A 19839-nucleotide genomic window follows, 5' to 3' on the forward strand; every position below is an offset into this window, starting at 1 on the left:
TATACTCAGTCCTCCACTCACAGATCAAAATTATGGAGCCATGCCACAGCCCTGCCCAGGAATATTCTCTCCCCTCCCCCTGAATAAAGTGTAATTCTCTGTACCCCACCCCACAAAAATATAAACAGGAAAAGAAAGCTGCTCTGAAGCTGAAATAAATTTAGTTCCAAGCGAATTTCCATGTGAGTCAACTCTTCCCACACGGTGAAAGGAAAAGCCTCTGACTTTAGGAGGCAAAAATGAAATCACAACCAATCCTGCCAGTGGGAGGAAGTTGCAGACTCCGGCTCTGCTCTGCCAAAACTTTTCAGGCCATGGGCCAGGCCAGGAGTGCTGGAGCCTCCCACACAGGGGGGTACTTCCAGGCTGCGCGGAAGCAGTTTCATCCAAGGCTGCAAAAACTCAGGGGAGATCACAGTCTTTTAGCTGCTATGCAGAGGACTTTCCAGTAACCACCCACCGCGCTAAGCTGCAGCTCTACCTCAGGGACAGCATGCTGCTACTGCCTCTTCACCACGCTTGCGCCTGCCCTGCCTGAACATACCAGACAGAGGGGCCAGAGCTTGCTGAAGTCCTAGTTGCCTAGGATCTTAAATGTTGGAGCTTAAGGGGACTTAAATACTAGGACAGTTCATTCACCCCCGAAACCATTAAAAAAAAAAAAGCATATATTAAGCCAGGTGTGGTGGCACATGCCTTTAATCCCAGCAATCGGAAGGCAAAAGCAGGAGGATCTTTGTGAGTTCAAGGCCAGCAGGCTGGCCTACCTAGTGGGTTCTAGGACAGCTGGGACTACATAGAGAGATCTTGTCTCAAGAGGAGGAGGGAGCAGAGGAGAAGCAGCAGTGGCAGTGTGAATGGGGTGTCATTGTGTGTTTGTGGCCGGTCCAGGCAGCACTCTAACCTCCAGGCTTATCCCACAGTGCCAGGAGGGCATTAGCGGAGCATCTCAGACCTCCGACCTTTGCCCGCCTTCTGCACAGATCTCCTTCGGCAAGGAGTGCCCTTCTTTAGGTTGCTCTTCCACAGTCCTGGCGTCAACTTTGATCCCCCCCCCCCCTCCTCTTACTCTATCCAACCTGCCAACAAACCTTGATAGCTTGAACTTGAAGGTAGGGTCCGTCCCCGGGGCAGCATTTCTGCTCCCCGTCCAAGACTCCTGCAGTTGTTGCAAGTGTGTCGTAAGGAGGTCTCCCTGTCCCCACCATGATCCAGCACAGACTATGCTCAACACGGCAGAGGATGAGCCACTAAGACATCCCCTCTGCTCGGGACTCTCTGCGGGCTTGCGGTGGAACTCAGATTTAGAAAGAGGCACCTGAACAGCTGCTCTCTGATTTATTCGCCCTCCCCAGTCACGCTAGCTTCCTGACTTCTCCGTGAGTGACGTGCACTGGTGCCACCTCCAGACAGTTGCCATCAGAGCGCGTCCCCTTCCATTTTGGTTTTTTTTTTTTTCACTGCTTTTTCCCACGGTCACAAAGAATAAGCCTGGCACCCTGAGTGCTTGACAACTATTAACTGAATAAAGTAATTCAATTCATTCAACCAACAGCAACCTGTGGGCTGCTCTGCGTTTTCACAGATGAGGAAACTGGGCCACACAAGGGTTAATGAGCTAAATCTTGAGGAGAATTTATAATCTGAGATAGACTGAGAGTCAGGATTCACCCCATAACAGAAAGGCTACAACTACACGACTAATCCTGCCTGAATTCTTATGAAAAGAAATGTCTTGTTCTTATTTTGGAATCATTCACACACAATTGGAGCTAGCAGCCAAAAGCTCCCATTACAGGGAAATCATGAGTGTGTCTAGGGTAAGGCTGGAGTAAATGATGTCATTAAGGCCTTTCTGAGGCTACTAACAGGTCTTCCAACATTTCCTGCCATCAGGATACAGAAAAAAAGCAAATGAAAGAAATAATACCAAAATCATACATCAGGGAGCAGGGTCTGAAAGCATCTTTCAGCTCTAGAGTAGCAGGTTCCCTCTGGGCTGCCATCCTGAGGTTCTAAAACAGCAGACCACCTCTGGGCTGGCATCCTGAGGTTCTAAGAAAGCAGACAACCTCTGGGCTGGCATCCTGAGGTTCCAAGGAAGCAGACAACCTCTGGGCTGGCATCCTAAGGTTCTAAGACAGCAGACCACCTCTGGGCTGGCATCCTGAGGTTCTAAGACAGCAGACCACCTCTGGGCTGGCATCCTGAGGTTCTAAGACAGCAGACCACCTCTGGGCTGGCATCCTAAGGTTCTAAGACAGCAGGCCACCTTGGGCTGGCTCTTAGAAAGGGCAATTATTATTTAACTGATGCAGAGGTAAAGGTTTCTCTTGTATAAAATAGGAGAAAGCAAATGTGGCCCAGTGGTGAGCTGCTCACCTCAGTCAGTCTGTCTGCATGGAATCCTGTTTCGGCCACTTACTGACTAGTGGCCCACCATTAATTTTACCATCTGTAAAACAGGGCTAATCTTAGCCTCCACCTCCTGAGATTGGTGTGTGGACTAAGAGTGAATACACAGGCTAGCCCTGATACTCCCCAAGGCTCACTATTTAGTTATGCAACTTTTTTTTTTTCAGGAAGTCAGCTAGGTCAGTCTTTATATTTTCTTTCTCTCCAGCGTGAGCTTCTAAGGAATTTGAGGGGGAGGAGAGTAGAAGCTCGGGGTTGAAACAATATTTTCTCTTGAATATAATTCTGAACACTGTTTATGGCTGGTGATTAGTCTTTCCGAATGGGATCTGAAACGCAGTTGGCTGAGAAAGGGGTCATAATATAGTTATGATCGCAGCTGGTAACATTTAGCAAAAACAAAACCTAAACTAATTGAGGCTGAAGAAAAAAATAATCGGGGTCCTCTCACTTCCAGGAAGGGGGTTGCCAAATCAGAAACAGATTCCAGGGTAGGGAGCTGAGGGTGGGTGGGATCCTATTGGAAGTCAGGAGTGACCTCAGCGTGACTTCACTAGGGGCTGGAGTCCTGACAGAAGGGTTGGACAGTGATTCTAGCTGCACTTCCAAGTCCTGATCTTTCCTCCATTTGGGGAACTCCCCTTCTATCTTCTCAGATTTGAGGTTCTACTGAGGATTTTATTGGGGAGAAAGAATCTGCTGTAAAAAGAATCCTGAAATCAGAGCTTCGAGGCCCCAAAATATTCCAAGTAGGATAGGAGAGGGAGATGCCCGAAGTCTACAACCCCAAAGAAGGGATCCCCCCCCCCCCCCGGGGTTGATTCCTTGTGGCTTTCCATGATCTCCTGTCCAGTCTCTGACTCTCTGGCTACCAAAATTCTAGCTCAGCCCTGGGACCCAGAGGAAACCAAGAGGTTCGCTGTCTGTCACATCACTCATCATCCATTCCACCCATCTCGCGGTCACGTGGGATTTTAAAGAACACAGAGCATCTCCAACCTCCAGCTCCCAGCTGCAAACACGGCTCTTAAAGTCGTCCTGAAGTCGTGCTCATGTTATTTCAAACCAGTTTCCTGAGAACTACCAATAGTATGATTCGAGAGTACTTCCAATTCTGGCTGGGGCTGGGCGCCGGGTGAGAGCCAAACACTAGAGCTGAACCGAGTGTACCGACAATACATCAGCCACAGGTATACCCACGCCGCGGCTGAGGGTTAGCACTCACCTGCTCTGAAATAGGAACCGTTTATATTAGTCTGTAGTTGTAATAACATCTCACCACGGGGGCCTGCTTTCTCCTAGTTTTTTTTTTTTTTAAACACAATCCAGGGCTCTGCCGTCAGCTCATACTGTGAGCAAAACAGCTCTGACCTTTTTTCAGTATGACAGTGACTTAGTCCTCTGAAGGGAACAAACAAAACCCAGAAAAAAATATGACAGCCGTCCAGAGAGCTCCGAGCAGCTGCCCCCAGCTGGAAAATAATTCTGGCGAAATTAAAGAGGCACTTGGAGTCCTAGAAGCGTGGGCGGCCTCCAGGTAAGGACTTGGCAGTGCCCTGAAGCTCCCAGCACACTACCAATCCGAGTTCAAAATCTGGGCTGAGTTTTGGATCCTAGGCTACTCGATCTAGCAAGCCCAGGAAACAAGAAAGAAAAGAGAGGTCAATCTAGCGGGATCGTTGGTCAGGACGTGCCTAGACACGTCTGAATCTAAATGTGACACTCTAAAAAGATGATTGACACTAAGCTATCCACGGGGACTTGTCACATGGCATCAGCCCTCTGATTGAAGGATCATTGCACCAAGCCCTTATTCTTAGGCTAGCTACATGCCAGAATCCTGTGACCTCATGAATAGCAAAGCCGCTGGCAGTGTACGCTTCCCTGGGTGGGGTTGGACCGGTTGAGGGTGCAGGGAACCCCGCCGCTCGCCCACTCGGTACGCAGGGGGTGTCTGGACAAGGCTATAGGGAAGGGGCGCGGTCCCTGGCCACGGACCTGCCGCTCCTCGGCCTGAATCCCGTACTCCTCTTGCATCCGCAGCAGCTCATTCTCCAGCCGAGCGCGCAGCTGCTCCAACTCCAGCGCCTGGTTCCGCAGCGCATCCGCCTCCTGCGCGCACAGCCGGGCCTCGTCCTCCGCCTGGCGCCGGCTCTCCTGGCCGCGGCGCAGCGCCTGTTCCAGCTCGCGCACCTCGTCCTCGTACAGCTGCACATTCTCCCGCCACGACTCGGCCACCAGGAGCGCGTAGCTGTCGTGCACGTCCTGCAGGCGCGGCTGGGCCACCGCGGAGCCGGTGGCACGGGCTCGGAAGTGCATGGTGAGGCTGGCGGCGCGGGCACGGAGCTCCCGCACTTGGCGCTCGTGGACCGCGTCCAGGTCGCGGCGTTCAGCCTCCAGCCGGCCCAGCAGCGCTTCGAGGGCGGCGCGTGCTCCCAGGGCCTCCTCCAGCTCCCGCCGCTCCGCGCTTAGCTCCGCGTCCAGGCGGCTGCGGGCAGCGCTGGCTTCCGCGCTCTCTCGCTGCAGCTCCCGCAGCTCTCTCTGCAACGCGTCGCGCTCGCCCTCGGCCAGCGCTGTGGACCAGTTCAGTTCGTCCAGCTGCTGCCGCAGGTTGCGCGCCTCCTCGGCGAAGCGCGTCTGGTCCTCGATCCAGAGGTTTTCTTGGCTCAGCCGGCGGCGCAGCTCCTCCTCCAGCAGCAGGTTCTCGCGCTCCAGCTCCCGCACCCGGCACACGTACTCATAAAGCCGAGCATTGAGTTCCTGAAGCTCGGCCTTTTCGGAGCCCGTCTGCAGCCGCCAGGACAACATTTTGCTGGATGTGCGGGACTCTTTGCGATTAGCTTGCCTCCTGCCCTGATCTTGTCCCCTCCCGCCCCGCCGCGCCGCGCCCGCCTTGTTGCTGCCTCGGAGGCCCTCAGACTGGCGCTCCGACTGGCGAGCTTCGCCACTTAGTGGCCGGGTCGTGCGGCCGTGGACTAGGGCCACCGCCTCCAGCCAATCAGAACGCGGCCCGCGCGGCCACTGTGGCCGGACATCGCCCCCTGCCGGGAAGATCGCAGCATGGCGAGACCGCCCAGCTCTGACCCCTGGTGGCCCAGGGTAATCCTTACACGTTGTAGGATTACTGCCTGCTGGCTACCTGGGACACATTACAGGGCTCCTTGTTGTTACCGCTCAGGCGCACCTAAAGCACCCCCAAATCCCATATTTCCTTAATGAAAAATAAGTTGCCATCAAGCGAGACCTGCCAAGTACCGCTGAGTGACAGGCCTTAACAAATAGGATGTTTCTCCTTGGTGGAGCTGGAGATGGGCGTGGTGTACTCTTTAAAAACAAACTAGGTGTGTAGCTCAATGATAAAGTGCTTACCTAGCGTGTGTCAGGCCCAGATATCAATACTCACCACCACAAAAAACTTTGTTTATGTATATTAAACACACACACACACTTGTATCTATATTTAAAGTAAGATCATTTTAGTGCTTTTAAGATTTTGTTTTTTTATTTTTTATGAGTATGAGTGTTTTGCCTGCATGTATGTGCACCACTTCTGTGCCTGGTGCCCACAGAGACTAGGAAAGAGAATCAGATGCCCCTGGAACTGGACTTAAAGGCAGTTAGTTGTAAGTCAAAATGTGGGTGTTGCAACTGAGCCCACCCCGTCTGCTGCCAGTGCTCTGAACCACTGAGCCATCTCTTCAGCCCTAGATACGTATCTTTTAACTTCTGGCCTGGATGCATCTCCACTTGCCAACATTTTATGTTCAAGTAAGATTTTCTTCCCACGCAGAGTGGGAAACTGTCAGGAGCCATTTCCCCTCTAAAAATCCATTACAGGAATCACCCTGGGGAGTCTGCAGAGAACCCCACACCCATAATTAGGTTCTATTGACAGAATCTGCCCCTCACCCAATTAACTGCTAATCTGTTAGCAGAACCCGCCTCACATTCCAACTATCCAGGGAACCAGGTGTGGCAACTTGTGACTCCTGGCCTACCTCCTGGCTTACGTGACCGGAACCACGCGGCCGGCGAGATCCCGTGCCCTGCCCCCCATTCCTTACCATATATAAACTGTAACCCGTCCCTAATAAAAGGAGGCTTTGACAAATCTGCTTGGCCTCCTTCTTCTGTCTTAGCTCATTCCCTTCCAGGTAGCGCCCCTCCGTGACCCTGGAATAACTGATTGCAGGGTGGGTTACAAACCCCTAGACTGAGTGACCCACCCAACGCAATCGACAGGAAACCCTGCTCCCTTCTTCCTTGCACAAACCACCTTTATGGGACTTCGTGCTTTGCAACATCAGCTTCACCCTGGTGGAGGAAGAACCTAGGAAGACTTTGAAGTGCTCCAAGCACTGAACACTCTAGACACCTACCATCTCTCCAAACTTTTGCAACTGCCTGATACACACCCTCGTTGTGACAGTTTTCTTTCCCTTCAGCGGCGTGCCCTTAAGAAAACACTCGGTTTAATCACCATAGAAACCACAGCCCTCTCTGGTTTTACGTCCTTGCATTTCGTTACATTACACAGCAGTTATTAAAGTTACAAATGACAGTAACCGGAGTCAGTAGCATTAAGGAGTGCAGGAACAAGCTCAGCTGCATGGAGACTGCACAAAGGAAGGTCTGAAGAAGCCACCCAGTGGCCATAGGGCTCTTTTCAACAAGGCCACCAGTCTGCGATGTTTTCAGGGGCACAGGAAGATGAGTTGCTCAAAGTCATTTGAGGAAGCTCCCAGGGCTCTCCATGTGAAGGATAGGAGTCTGTCCACAAACCACTGCAGAAAGTGGGCTTTTGTTTGCCCAAAGACCCCCATCTCCACGGTGCCATTCTGCAAGGGATAGACATGAATGTGTCAAACAGATGTGCTATCCAGCTCAGAATTCCCTTTTTCTGCTGAGGCTTAGTGGGAGTGGAGGACCAAGGCACTGGGCTGGGAGCCCTAGACCCCTGTCCTTATCTCTTCTCCTCTTCACACCAGGGGCGCATCAACATTTGATCTTTGATAATCGTCAGCCCTGCCTGCTTACCCACTCCGAGCATCCTCTCTTTGGCCACCCCATGACAGCAGACCATCATAGGGCAGCTAGAGAGTCACCTGGACTTAGCTGGAACCGTTCATTCTCAGCACTTTGGACACACTTCCAAGAGTTCTGGCTAGGCAGGGGACAGCTCTGCCTGGAAGTGGGGAACCTTCATAGACATCAGTGGGCCTCTGAAGAGGTTGCTTTGCTCTGGCTCCTGGAGTTTTCATCGCTTTTCTCTGGCTCCTGGGTTTTTCTTGCCCCATCCCGCCAGAATTTTAGAGTTTGAAACTCAAAACTTCCCCTTTCTTACATTGTAAACCCATCTCTGAGGAAATGACTGCCCCAGGGTATAGCTTAACAGAATCAAAAACATGTGCCACTGGGAATATTGCAAAAACAATATCCCATTGATCATATGTAATCTTCACAGAACAGAGACTCGGAGGCACGGACAAACTTCCCTAATTACATAACTACAAATGTGGGGAGGAGCAAGCATATTAGAGGTGACCAGAGCAGCTAACTTGAGCAGGCGAGGTCTGCACACTTAAAAAGTTGAGTGGGAGGTGAGAGCTACTTGTGACTGGGTGAGGGGCCAGTGACCAACAGGGTTGCAAACCAAGAGTCTCTAGGGTACTAGTGCTGGGGGGAGCCTGGAACTCTGGGAGATGCCCCCACCTTGAGCAAGGAAGGCTGCAGAACAAACCCTGGGAGGGAGAAGGGGAACACACCCTCTCTTTTCCTGCTGCTTTCTGACTAGAGTCTCCCACTGTGCGAGCCAGAAATTGCTGAAGCCTGGCGGTGTGTCCAGTAGGACTCCCTCTGCGGGAGACTGCCAGCTGTTACATTACCGTGGGGTCAGCACAGCCCTTGCTGAAAAGAAAAATACAAGATTATAATTCACAATATGGCAAAAAAAAGAAATTAAATTCTCAAAATTCAACATGTCCTAATCATTCAGCTGCATTTTCTCATCTGTTCTTGAGGGTCTGTGTGTGTGCTGTTCATAAACGTCATGTCATGTCCATCTGTCCATGAACACACCATGTTCATCTGTCCATGAACATCACGTCAGGGTGTTGATAGTTTGCACATTAGAAATAGTAAGCAATTTATTGTCATTGTCTGGGGCCTTGCTCTGTGGGTTGTCTGGCCTCAGGAAATCTCCCTAGTGCTCCTGCTAAGAGGGCAGGGCACACTTACATTATATTGGAGCTATTGAATTGGGAATGAATTGGAACACTGAAGAACGTTTTTTTTCCCCCAGTGTTTCAAAACTATTGTCCAGGCCAGCAAAGAAACTCAGAAGGGAGATTCTTCACTATTCTGCCTTTGACAAACAAAAATATTAACAAGAATTCATGTCTTGCTACTTCCATTCATCAATTGCAACCATACATGAATACTGGGTCTTTGAAAAGCCACAAGAATAGTCTTTAAGAATGAATTGATTATAAGAAGTCTGTGATAAGAGGTATTGGCTATTTTGTTATTGATTATAATAAAAATGAGAAAGCTGTCTCAGTGTTGCCACAATATAAAGAGGTATGCATTTTAATTAATGTCTTACTAGAAAAAAAATCCCTGTGGTCTTCATTTCTTATTTTCATTCTTTAATGAAATAGAATAGTTACTCTAAGCTGTGTAAATATAGGCATATGTATTAGAAAATTAATTCATATATATGTACATGTGTATATATAAATATTTATTTAACCATTGAATTTTAAAAAACAGATTTTGCTTTGAATGAAAAAGAGGTCATGTCTTAGTCACTATTCTATTGCTATGAAGATGCTCTATGACCACACTAACTTGTAAAACAGAAATTGAGGGCTTGCTTACTGTTTCAGAGGCTTCTTAGTCCATTATCATGATGGAGAACATGGTGACAGACCGGCAGGCATGGTGCTGGAGAAGTAGCTGAGAGCTACATCCTGATCCCCAGCAGGCTTGTGTGTGTGTGTGTGCCTTCATTTGCATGGGTTTCCGCTCCCCCACCTCACCCACTTGTATTTTTCTAGTGTGGTGATATTATGTTTGTGTGGGGTTTTTTTTTTTTTGGATTGGTTTGATTTGGTTTGGTTTTTTGAGACAGCTTTGGAGTCTGTCCCGAAACTAGCTCTTGTAGACCAGGTTGGCCTCGAACTCACAGAGATCTGCCTCTGCCTCCTGAGTGCTGGGATTAAAGGTGTGTGCCACCACCGCCCGGCTTTATTTGTGTTTTAACAAATAAATCTTGCCTGAAGATCAGTGTGCAGAGCTAAGCCACTAGAGGCCAGGCGGTGGTGGCGCACACCTTTAATCCCAGTACTTAGGAGTCCCATGCCTTGTCCCAGCACTAGGGAGATGTCTCAGGAAGGGATATGGCTGGGTGGAGAGAGGAATATAAGGCAGGAGGAGACAGGAGCTCATTGTAGTCTGAGCATGCAGTTGGAGCATGAAGTCTGAGGACAGGATCACCTTTTTGGTCTGAGGATTTGGTAGAGGTTAAAGGTCTCTCTAGTGGCTGGCTGCACTGTTTTTCTCATCTCTCAGCTTTCACACCCTAATATCTGACTCTTGGTTTTTATTATTGACACCTATTAGAATTCGTGCTACACTCAGGCTGGCCTTGAACTCATCATACAGCCCCAGGCCTCCAACTCGCAATCCTCCCACCAAGCTCAGGGGTTTAAATGGTTTGTTATTGTTGTTTTTAACCACAGTCTTCTTTGGCAGGCAAACACTTCTAGAACCTTCTATCCAGTCCGTTGTTCATTGTAATGGAAGAGACGTCTGTACTAGCGTGGAATTGGAGGAAAACAAGAAGTGGGCTGTCAGTGAAATCCGAAAGTTGTGAAGACCTTCCGGCAGGGAGCGCTCTAAGAATGGAGAGCCAAAGGGGTTCCTGGATGACCTCACCAAACAACCCCCTCCACAACCTAGAGGGGAGAAGGATGCTCTCTGGAGGGGAAGCCCAGGGTCTCATAGCTAACCTATAATGGAAAGTACCGAGGAGCAAGAGGGGCCTCTGTGCAGGGTTGGGGAACTGGGAATATGGGGTCTTTTTCAAGTTAGGAGGAGAAGAAGTCACAAGGCCTTGGCAGGCCCTGGGAATGTTAAAGGACTGTTCACCTCTCTCCCCTCCACTCCAGCTCATAACACAGGGAAGTGCTAAGCCCGGCCACAAAGGAACGGCCTCACTGATGTTGCACCCTAAGTCTGGCCCAGTTCTTAGGGACACTGGGAAGATCTCAGCGGGACAGAAGTGGAGAGAAGTTCCCGAACAAGGAGTCATAGGGGAGCTGGGCTTCTTCCGGAGAGAGGAAAATCTTGAAGGGTTGCTAAGGAAGGGGAATGAAGGCATCGTAGTGACCAGGGCCTGGCACAGAGGGCCTGAGGCCTCTTCCTGGGCAGAGCTGTAAGGATGTAGGTAAACTCAAGCGACATGATGGCTCAAACCTATAATCCCAGCCCTTGGGAGGCTGAGAAAGGAGGGTTGTGTGTGAACTGAGAGTGAGTCAGAGGTACATAGAGACCTCCAGCTTGGCCCCAGGCTGTAGAATGAGACCCTGTCTCCAAAAAAATCAAAGCCAGTTACAGTATGGGCGCTCCCATACAGGGCCCCGTAACCCCTATTTCCCGGAGGCATATAATGACAGCACGCCAGAAAGAGACACTCCAACAAAGATGGGGACACCAGCAGGACCAGAGCCCCTCAAGATGGCCTTGGGCACATCAGAGAAAGACACTCTTTTTGAGCCCATTGCTTACGTTGCTTTGGCCAAGGTGTCCCAGAGGCTCCGCACCTGCACCCACGCCTTAGCAAGCCCGGACAGTCAGAGATGGAATCCCAGCAACCCTCCTCTAGGACAGCTTCCCGCAGCGAGCCAGCTGCCTGACTGTCACGGCAGCTCCTTGTCTCAGTTAGGGTTTCTATTCTGTGAAGAGACACCACAACCACGGCAACTCTTACAAAGGATAACATTTAACTGAGGCGGCTTCCATTTCCAGACGTTTAGTTCGTTCTCATCTTGGCGAGGAGCATGGTGGCTGGGAGTATGGTGATCAGATACGGTGCTGGAGAATTCTACATCTTGATCCAAAGGCAACAGGAAGTGAACTCTCTCTCTCTCTCTCTCTCTCTCTGGATGTGGCTTATGCATATATGAGAACACAAAGCGCGCCTCCAAAATGACACACTTCTACTCCAAAAGGCCACACCTCCTAATATATGTCATGCCCTTTGGGGGCCATTTTCTTTCAAAACACCTCACCCCTTTTTTGTTGCTTCTTTACTCTTTGGGGGGTCCACCATCCAGCCCCCAAATCATCATACGACATCTTATTACTTATGAATGACCGGCATTAGCTTGGCTTCTTGCTAGTCAGCTACCTTTGGCCTCCGGGCTTTTATCTTTATTCTATATACCTTTCTTTACTTCATACTCTGTGGCTTGCTGTGTAGCTGGGTGGCTGGCCCCTGGTGTCCCCTCTCTAGCTCCTTCCTCTTCTCTTTTTCTCCTTTTATTTATTCTCTCTGCCTGGCAGTCCCGCCTATCCCTCCCCTGCCTAGCTATTGGCCATTCAGCTCTTTATTAGATCCATCAGGTGTTTTAGGCAGGCAAAGTAAGGCAGCATCACAGAGTTAAACAAATGCAATATAAAAGACTGCAGCTCGTTTTAAAATAAATATCCCACAGCATAAACAAACATAACACACCTTCAATTAATATTCTCAAACACCCCTTCTTCCAGGCTTTGCCTTGGCTGGTGAAAATAAGGTTTCCTAGGGAAAGGTAGTGAATGTCAGAGGAAAGGAGTGATATGAAGACCAGGTGGGCTCCCAACCCTGGTCCTTGGTGGTTGTTTAAATCCCTCCAGAGATGGGGATCAGACCCTTGAACCGATAGAATCTGAGTTCCCATTATCCTGTGGAAATGGAGGCTCAAAGCAGAAATTAGGTAGAGATACAGACGTCAGTACTAGCGCGGAATTGGAGGAAAACAAGAAGTGGGCTGTCAGTGAAATCCGAAAGTTGTGAAGACCTCCCTGCAGGGAGCGCTCTAAGTATGGAGAGCCAAAGGGGTTCCTGGATGGCTTTGCCAAACAACCCCCTCCACAACCTAGAGGGGAGAAGGATGCTCTCTGGAGGGGAAGCCCAGGGTCTCATAGCTAACCTATAATGGAAAGTACCAAGGAGCAAGAGGGGCCTCTGTACTGGGTTGGGGAAGTGGGAATGTGAGGTCCTTTTCAAGTTAGGAGGAGAAGGAGTCTGAGCACATCTGCCCACAGCAGGCGCCTCCTGGTAGAAAACAGGCAACTGCAGAGAAGAGACCACCACAGGACTGGCAGTGAGGGCTGAATAGTGGCAGTGGATACCTGTGTGACCTGGACACGACAAGCTTTCTGGGCCCATTTCCTTACCCGTGGGATGAGAAGAGAGCACCTCTCTGTGGGGTAGCACAGAGGTGTCCTGGGGAGCCTGTCATGTGGAGGTGGCTGGGGCCATGCACTCCAAGCTGACGGTACCTGCCCAGGACCACAGAGAGAACACTGGCTTACCCCCCCCCCCCATGACCATGTGCCAATCACTGTTCTGAGAGTGGATAATAAGCACATGCCTACGGCCTGACACACAGCCCTCAGTAAATGTGGAATATTCTCGAGGGTAAAAAGGTTGGAATCTCAGTGCTTAGGCATCCGCTGGAGATAGATGGCCAGAGAGCTGTTTCAGGAAAACCAAGGAGAGGAGGAGAGCTCCCAGAACTCCGACACTATCAGAATCCAGGTGGGCTGTGGACAAGGAGTCGACTGAGCCACCCAGACTCAGTTTCCTCCTCTGCAGAGCTTTCCTCAGGGGGTGGCTGGCAGGACTAGAGAAAGGAAGGGCCTCAGGACACAGCTTCGTCATGCCTGTTGCATTTGGAAACCGGTTTGAACGCAGCCTCTCTAGTAGAGCCCAGGGCGTTCCCCACTCCACTCTTGGTGCTTCTGGCTGTCTCTGGTGGGCAGATGGCTTGCTTATTACTGGTTCATAGGAGCCCAGCAGCTGTTTGCTGGGGTCTAGGCTGCCTTTTCAAAAGGTATAAAAATGGCGTTTGTCATGTGGAAAAAAAAAATGTTCAGTACCTTAAGTTGCATGACTCCCCTGTCTTAATTTGGAAAGTCATGTCATATACATTACAAATGAACTTGGGGAACCCCCTCCAGCGGCAAGGAGACACCCCCTGGGCTCATCTTCCTGACAGGCACAAGATGCTTGCTTTGAACTGAGAACTAAAACCAGACTCATTTACTTTTAAAGAAGAACAGCCATATTGGCACCCACTAGTCCTAAAAGCCACTTTCCCCTGGAGGATGTTTAGTGGCATTCCTGCTGCAGTCACTCAGAGACTGACTGGCTTTGAGTCCCTCTTGCGGATCTGGTGCCAGGTGGCTCCTAGGAACTTAGAAAAAAAGGGAGACAGCCTAGCTCCCCATACACCCGCTCCTAAGACTTGAGGCTTCATAGAAGACTTGGTTGCCCCCGTCTGCCACCGCATCTGTTCCCTCCCTCAATGACATCCAGGATTCATCCGGCAACCGTCTCTGCTCTGCACAGACTGTTCTGAACCTACTGTGTCTCACGCCTGGCATCTGCGTGTGCCACGAGCCCCGGCGGTCCCTCCTCTAACAAGACACTACGTGTCTTGGATCCCTAGGCATCGATCCAGCTAAGGTGTTTCTAGGTAGAGCTTCAGATTAGCTAATAAACAAACAAACAAACAAATACATAATAAATAAACAGGATTAGATAATGCTATCAGGGTGGCTTGCCCATTGTTGGCTTCTGTTGGGTTTATGAGGTGATGGGGACCAAAACTGGACACAAAAATGTGCTCTCCTTCTATTGTTGGGAGGGGGGCATCTCTAGCCAAACTTGTTTGTAACTTGTTACCTAGCCAAAGATGACCTTGAACTTCTAACAGCCCTAGCCCCAACCCTGGGTGCTGGGATTACAGGTATGTACCACAAAGTCTGGTTTATGCAATACTGAGGATCAAAACCAGGACATTGCATGTGTGCGTACGTGTGCGTGTGTGCGTGTGCATGTGCATTTGCAGGAGTATACAATGCAGAATGTAATTCCCTTTTGCTTCTGTCCACTGACAAGTTTTCTCAATGGCAGAGGAGAGAAGGCCAGCCCTACTCATATTGGTTCCCTACTCAACCCCAATGGGGAGCACCAAGAGACACACCAAGGAGAAAACCATTTTAGGTGTGGTTGAAGACTCAAAATCTTCCTAGTTTGTATCTGATTTCAAATACTTAAAAACCAAAATTAATGTCTCCAGCAGGTAATGTTACTTACCGATGCTTGGGACAGACCTTATCTCAGATCAACAGTATTAAGGTACCCGCTTCAAGCGTGTAGTGTTCAGCATTTGAAAGATGTGTCCAGCTGTGTTTCCACCACCGCTGTCAAGATGGGGAACACCCAATGATCCAGGAAGTTCCCCGTCCCTGTTCCCACCAATCCCTTCCCATTGGCCCAGCCAATGTGCCTTGAGCAGAGACACACAGGGCTCCACACCACGCAAGAATGGGGCAGGTAAGGATGCTGCTTTTCTCTAAAATCCAAGGCCAGGGAGGGTTTTAAACAGCAGAGTCACGGAGCTTAGGGGGTTTTAGGCTGGGAAGATATCTCTGTCAGTAAAGTGTTTGTCTTGGGAGTATAAGGACTTGAGTCTGATCTCACAAAAAGCAGGGAAGGGCGTCTAGAAGGAAGGCTGGGGTGGAGGCAGCAGAATACATCTGGGAGCAGATAGGGAAGCCAACAGGGAAGTACAGATACGTGTACAATGTGCACAGATGGTTGTGTGTGTGTGTAAGCATGCACACGCATGTGTTACCATCCTAACAGAAGGAATGTCTTTCCATTCTTATTTATTTTTAATCATTTATTTCTCGTGTGTGCTGCAGAGCACCCGAGGAAGCCAGAGAACAATCTGTGGGTATCAGTTCTCTTCTTCTACCATGTGGCGCCCGGGGATTGAACTTAGACCGCCTGGATTGATGGCAAGTGTCTCCACCCTCGGTGCCATCTCTCTGCCCAAATTTAGTTGTTTACGAAACAACTTACTTCGGCAACATTTTATCATCGTCCCCGCTCGCGCCTTGTGTGTGTGTGTGTGTGTGTGTGTTTTGCTAACTTTCTTCCTAAGTGCTCTTTTTAATGCCTCTGTCATCTAAATCCCTTTCTAGATTGTTCATTACTAATGGCAGGTGGGACGCTTCTAAAGTCCTGCCTGGTGTGCTGCCAAGCATGATGGTTATATACGGACCTCATGCTAACCCTTTGCCCCACTACCCCACTGGAGCCCCCAAATGTGACTGCTAAGACTTCCTCTCAATGGATTGGAGCACCATCCAGATGGGAGGGGGCATAGGATGAGGGCCTCAATGGTAAGGGCTCTTGGAGCTTTAGAGGAGAACAGAGTCCCTCCCTTTTTTCTCTTTTCCTCAGACTCTTGCAGCTGAACTGGTACTTATATGAACACAGAGGATCTACCCGGCTGGACCAACCTGGGGACCCTCGCACCTAGGTAAATGCTCTACCACTGAGCCCCAGCCGCGCCCTACAGTGGGTATTTCTGAAGAGTGCCAGAGAGATGCTACTGCTGATGCACAAGAAGTGGATTTTGAGAAATATTGGTTAGCAAAGAGCAAATGGAAGTCTATGAGGTGAGTATACCTACTCTCCTGAGCTGCAAGCACAGAACGGCTGCGTGTGTGCATGTGTGCGTGCGTGCGTGCGTGCGGGCGCTGTAGGGAGAAGTAAACAGGGATGACTCATAGAACTTGATGTTCTTAATGGAAAGATAAACAGGCTACCCGTAAACACATCCCTAAATATACAGCATTTAAAACAAGGCTGTGCAATCATCATCCAGTTTTCCCTATAGAAAATCACTGTTGGATTTCTGGGCCTGAGTCAGTTCTTTGACCCAGAACCCACCCGCCAGAGGAAAGATCCAACCACCTCGGACACGTGAATAAATGTGATCCCTATCCTTCCCCGGGGAGGTGGCAGCTCCTTACACCAGGGAAACTCGAGCACTTATTTTGCTTCTGAATGGCTGGTATAATCTTGGTCCAGTTTCTCTTGCTGGTAACACAATATTTCAGCCTGAGTAAGGAATAAAGAAAACAAGTTTATTTTGATTCACAGGTCTGGCCCAACATCAAGGGACAATATTTGGTAACAGCCTTCTTGTTGCCAGTGACATCCCTGTCAAAAGACAGAAAGAGAGGCTGTTTCTGGTCAGAATGTTCGCCTCCGCTTACTAGTACGGAGAGTTGATTTTCTAACCTCCAAGTCATCACCAAACAATGCCAGCTACTATTTTTTTTTAACTTTTATTGATTCTTTGTGGGTGATCCCACCCATCTCCTCCATCCCCCCCCCCCTTGAACTGCTCTCTGTCCTTTCAACCTTCCCCACCCAAACAAAACAAAACTTAAAAGAAAAAACAAAATTCAAAGCAAAACAAACAAAACACACACACACACACAAAAAAAAAAAAAGAGGAGAAGACGCTGTAGCGTGGCCCAGTGTGTCACACACTTCGCCCTTTAGTCCCTTCTTCTACCCTTGCAAGCGTTCATTGCCATGACTTACTGGTGTGGCTCGAGGCCTCTGCAGCAGGGAGCTGGGGCCTATGCCTTGCTCTCAGGCTTTCGGGTCTGGTTCACCTGCACTCACACCACCAATGCCAACTCCTCTGTCTTGCCCAGGTGAATAAGACCCAAGTCTAATTGAAATTCATTTGCAATCTGTGTGTCTCTGATACACATAACCTGGAGGTAATGTTATACAGTATTTTTATCTGCAGTTTGATCAAAGTTCACCACACAAGGTCAGGGGTAATTTTTTTTTATATGTTGCATACATAACATTAGCGCTCAAAACGTTTTGGATTTTGCAACACTTTGGACTTCCGATTTTTCAATGAGGGAAGCTTAACCTGTCAAGACTTTTGGGAGACTTGAAGATGGTTCTGGGACGGTATGGAGGAACCTGAGATGACCAGGGTACGTTTGGAAGGCAAATGTCTGCTTTGTTCCTTGTGTCTCCAGATTCAGTGTTCTGGAGGAGACCCTCAATGTGGATTTGATAAAAGGTCAAAGGTGGAGGCTGGGGCTGAAGTTCAGGGGTAGAGGACATGCTTAGTGTAAATGTGACCATGGATTACATGCCTGGCACCAAGGGAGGAAAATAAAAGAAAGAAGGGCAGGAGGAGGCGGGGGAGTAACAGAGTGTTCTTTGCTGGATGAGATTTGAGGACCATTGGGTACTGCTACAGGATAAAGAGTTTGAAGGTGGTTAGATGTGTGAAGCTAAAGATACAGTGAGCAGCCTGAAGACACCCCAGCCTGTGCATCACCTCTCGGGGAAACTTGGGACCAGAGAGTTCTTTGACTCAGCTGCTATTGCTTCCAGCCAGTCTGTCCACCACATAGAGACTGCTAAGACCGAGTCCTGGTGAGACCACTGGGAATTGGAGTCCTGGATCCTTACGGTGAACCCCTCTCTTTCTGATCACTGCACCATGTAGGGATGAGCATACTTTTGCTCTGAACACCAGTTTTTCCTTTGTGGATGCGATAAAGTCACACCTGGAGGATGAAGAGCAGAAATGAAACCTCAGTGGAAGGATCAGGGACTGTGAGCCCAGAAGATGAAAGAACTCATGATGTAGAATATTAGTTAAGGATGTGTTACATTTGTTTAATGATGCAAAGATGTGTTGCGTTCTTTTATGCTGCATTTGTTTAACTCTGTGAAGCTGTGTTACTTTGCCTGCCTAAAGTACCTAATGGGCCAATAAAGAGCTGAACGGCCAATAGCAAGGCAGGAGAAAGTATAGGCAAGGCCGAGAGGCAGAGAGGTTAAATAGAAGGAGAAACTTGGGAGAGGATCAAGGAATGAGAAAGGAAAGGGCCAGCCAACAGACAGACATGGAATAAGAAGGAAAGAAAAGATATACAGAAATAGAAAAAGTTAAAAGCCCAGAGGCTTAAGGTAGATAGGATAATTTAAGAAAAGCTGACAAAAAAACAAGTCAAACTAAGACTGGGCATTTGTAAGTAAGAATAAGCCTCCAATTGGTTTATTTGGGAGCTGGGTAGTGGGCCCCCAAAAGAGTCAACGAACAAAACAAATAAACAAAAAGACCCTACAAACTAAGGTCGCTTTTAGTATACAAAAGAACAATTTCTTGGAATCCCATCACTTGGGGAGGCTGAGGCACGGGGATTGCCATGAGTTTGAGGACAGCCTGGATTACTGAATGAGATCCTGTATCAAAACCAAAACCAAAAGAATAGTTTCTCGTTTTGTGGTGGTGGTGCACACTTTTAATCCCAGCACTCGGGAGGCAGAGGCAGGTGGAAATCTGTGAGTTTGAGGCCAGCCTGATCTACAGAGTGAGTTCCAGGATAGCCAAGGCTACACAGAGAAACCCTACCTTGAAAAACCACATACATATACAAAATCCTAAATGTTCATAGTAATGGCTCACCCACATGGGGGCATAACTGAGATATGACTGTGCAATTACACCTGCTTAATTAGTTTTCAAAGGATTAGTGTTTTTTTCTGGAAGTCAGTAAATGTAAAAACAGGGAAGTGTCCTACATGACAATAGCAAGGATAATCTATGTGCCACATTTACAGGCACCTGCTTTAAAAATACTTGTTCTAATAAAATACATTATGAAACCAATCTTAGATGGACAAGTGAAGATGGCAGGCAGGGCCCTTGTGCACAAGGACATTAGGAGATGCTTCTGCAAAAAACTGTTCTTCAGAGCAGAGATAACACTTCAAAATAGGAATAAAAAAAGACCTTTTCAGAGCCAAGGGTGTAGCTCTGTGGTGGAGTATTTGCTAGCTAGAATGTACTAGGTTTGATCCCAGCACTGTAAATAAATTAAGAGAGGAAGTTAAGAAAAAAAAAGACAGAAGGAAAGAAAGAAATGGTCTTCTCGAGGTCATTTTATCCACATCCATCACTGCCGAGAATATTCTTACAGTAGAGGAAGTTCATAAAAAACGGGGAATTCATTTTTCTTCACACTATGAAATCCCAATACACATAGTTAGGAATTTAAGAAAAAGAGCCTTCACCAACAGCTCTGAGGAGAGGGCAAACACCCAAAGTACTGCGTGTCGCCTATAAACCAAGGATGACCTGGAACAAATCCAAAAGGCAGAACAGCCTAGCAGAAGCGCTCAGCCTGAAACTAAGCCTGAAGACCAAGGTCCCTGGGGCCAACTTCTCCCTGGAGCAGCTCCAGCTCGCTTGCTTCAGTAGCCTGTGGACAGCAAAGAAAATATATTGCCTGATTTGGCCCCAAGTG

The 19839-nt window shown here is 48.8% G+C and overlaps 1 protein-coding gene across 2 annotated transcripts in view; it reads right to left on the reverse strand.

Moving 5' to 3' along the window:
- Synm (synemin) overlaps positions 1-5350 on the reverse strand; it is a 34228-nt gene extending 28878 nt beyond the window's left edge. Inside the window, exon 1 of one of the 2 annotated variants that reach the window (XM_050149160.1) lies at positions 4414-5350. In XM_050149160.1, coding sequence (XP_050005117.1) covers positions 4414-5223 — 810 coding nt within the window. In that variant the 5' untranslated portion in view covers positions 5224-5350. The remainder of the gene's footprint in view (positions 1-4413) is intronic. The other variant, XM_050149161.1, reaches the window with a different exon arrangement.
- Between the last annotated feature and the right edge of the window lie 14489 nt (positions 5351-19839).

Source organism: Alexandromys fortis, unplaced genomic scaffold, assembly GCF_014885135.2.
Source record: "Alexandromys fortis isolate MF-2015 unplaced genomic scaffold, M_Fortis_MF-2015_v1.1 scaffold_67, whole genome shotgun sequence".
Lineage (NCBI taxonomy): Eukaryota > Metazoa > Chordata > Mammalia > Rodentia > Cricetidae > Alexandromys > Alexandromys fortis.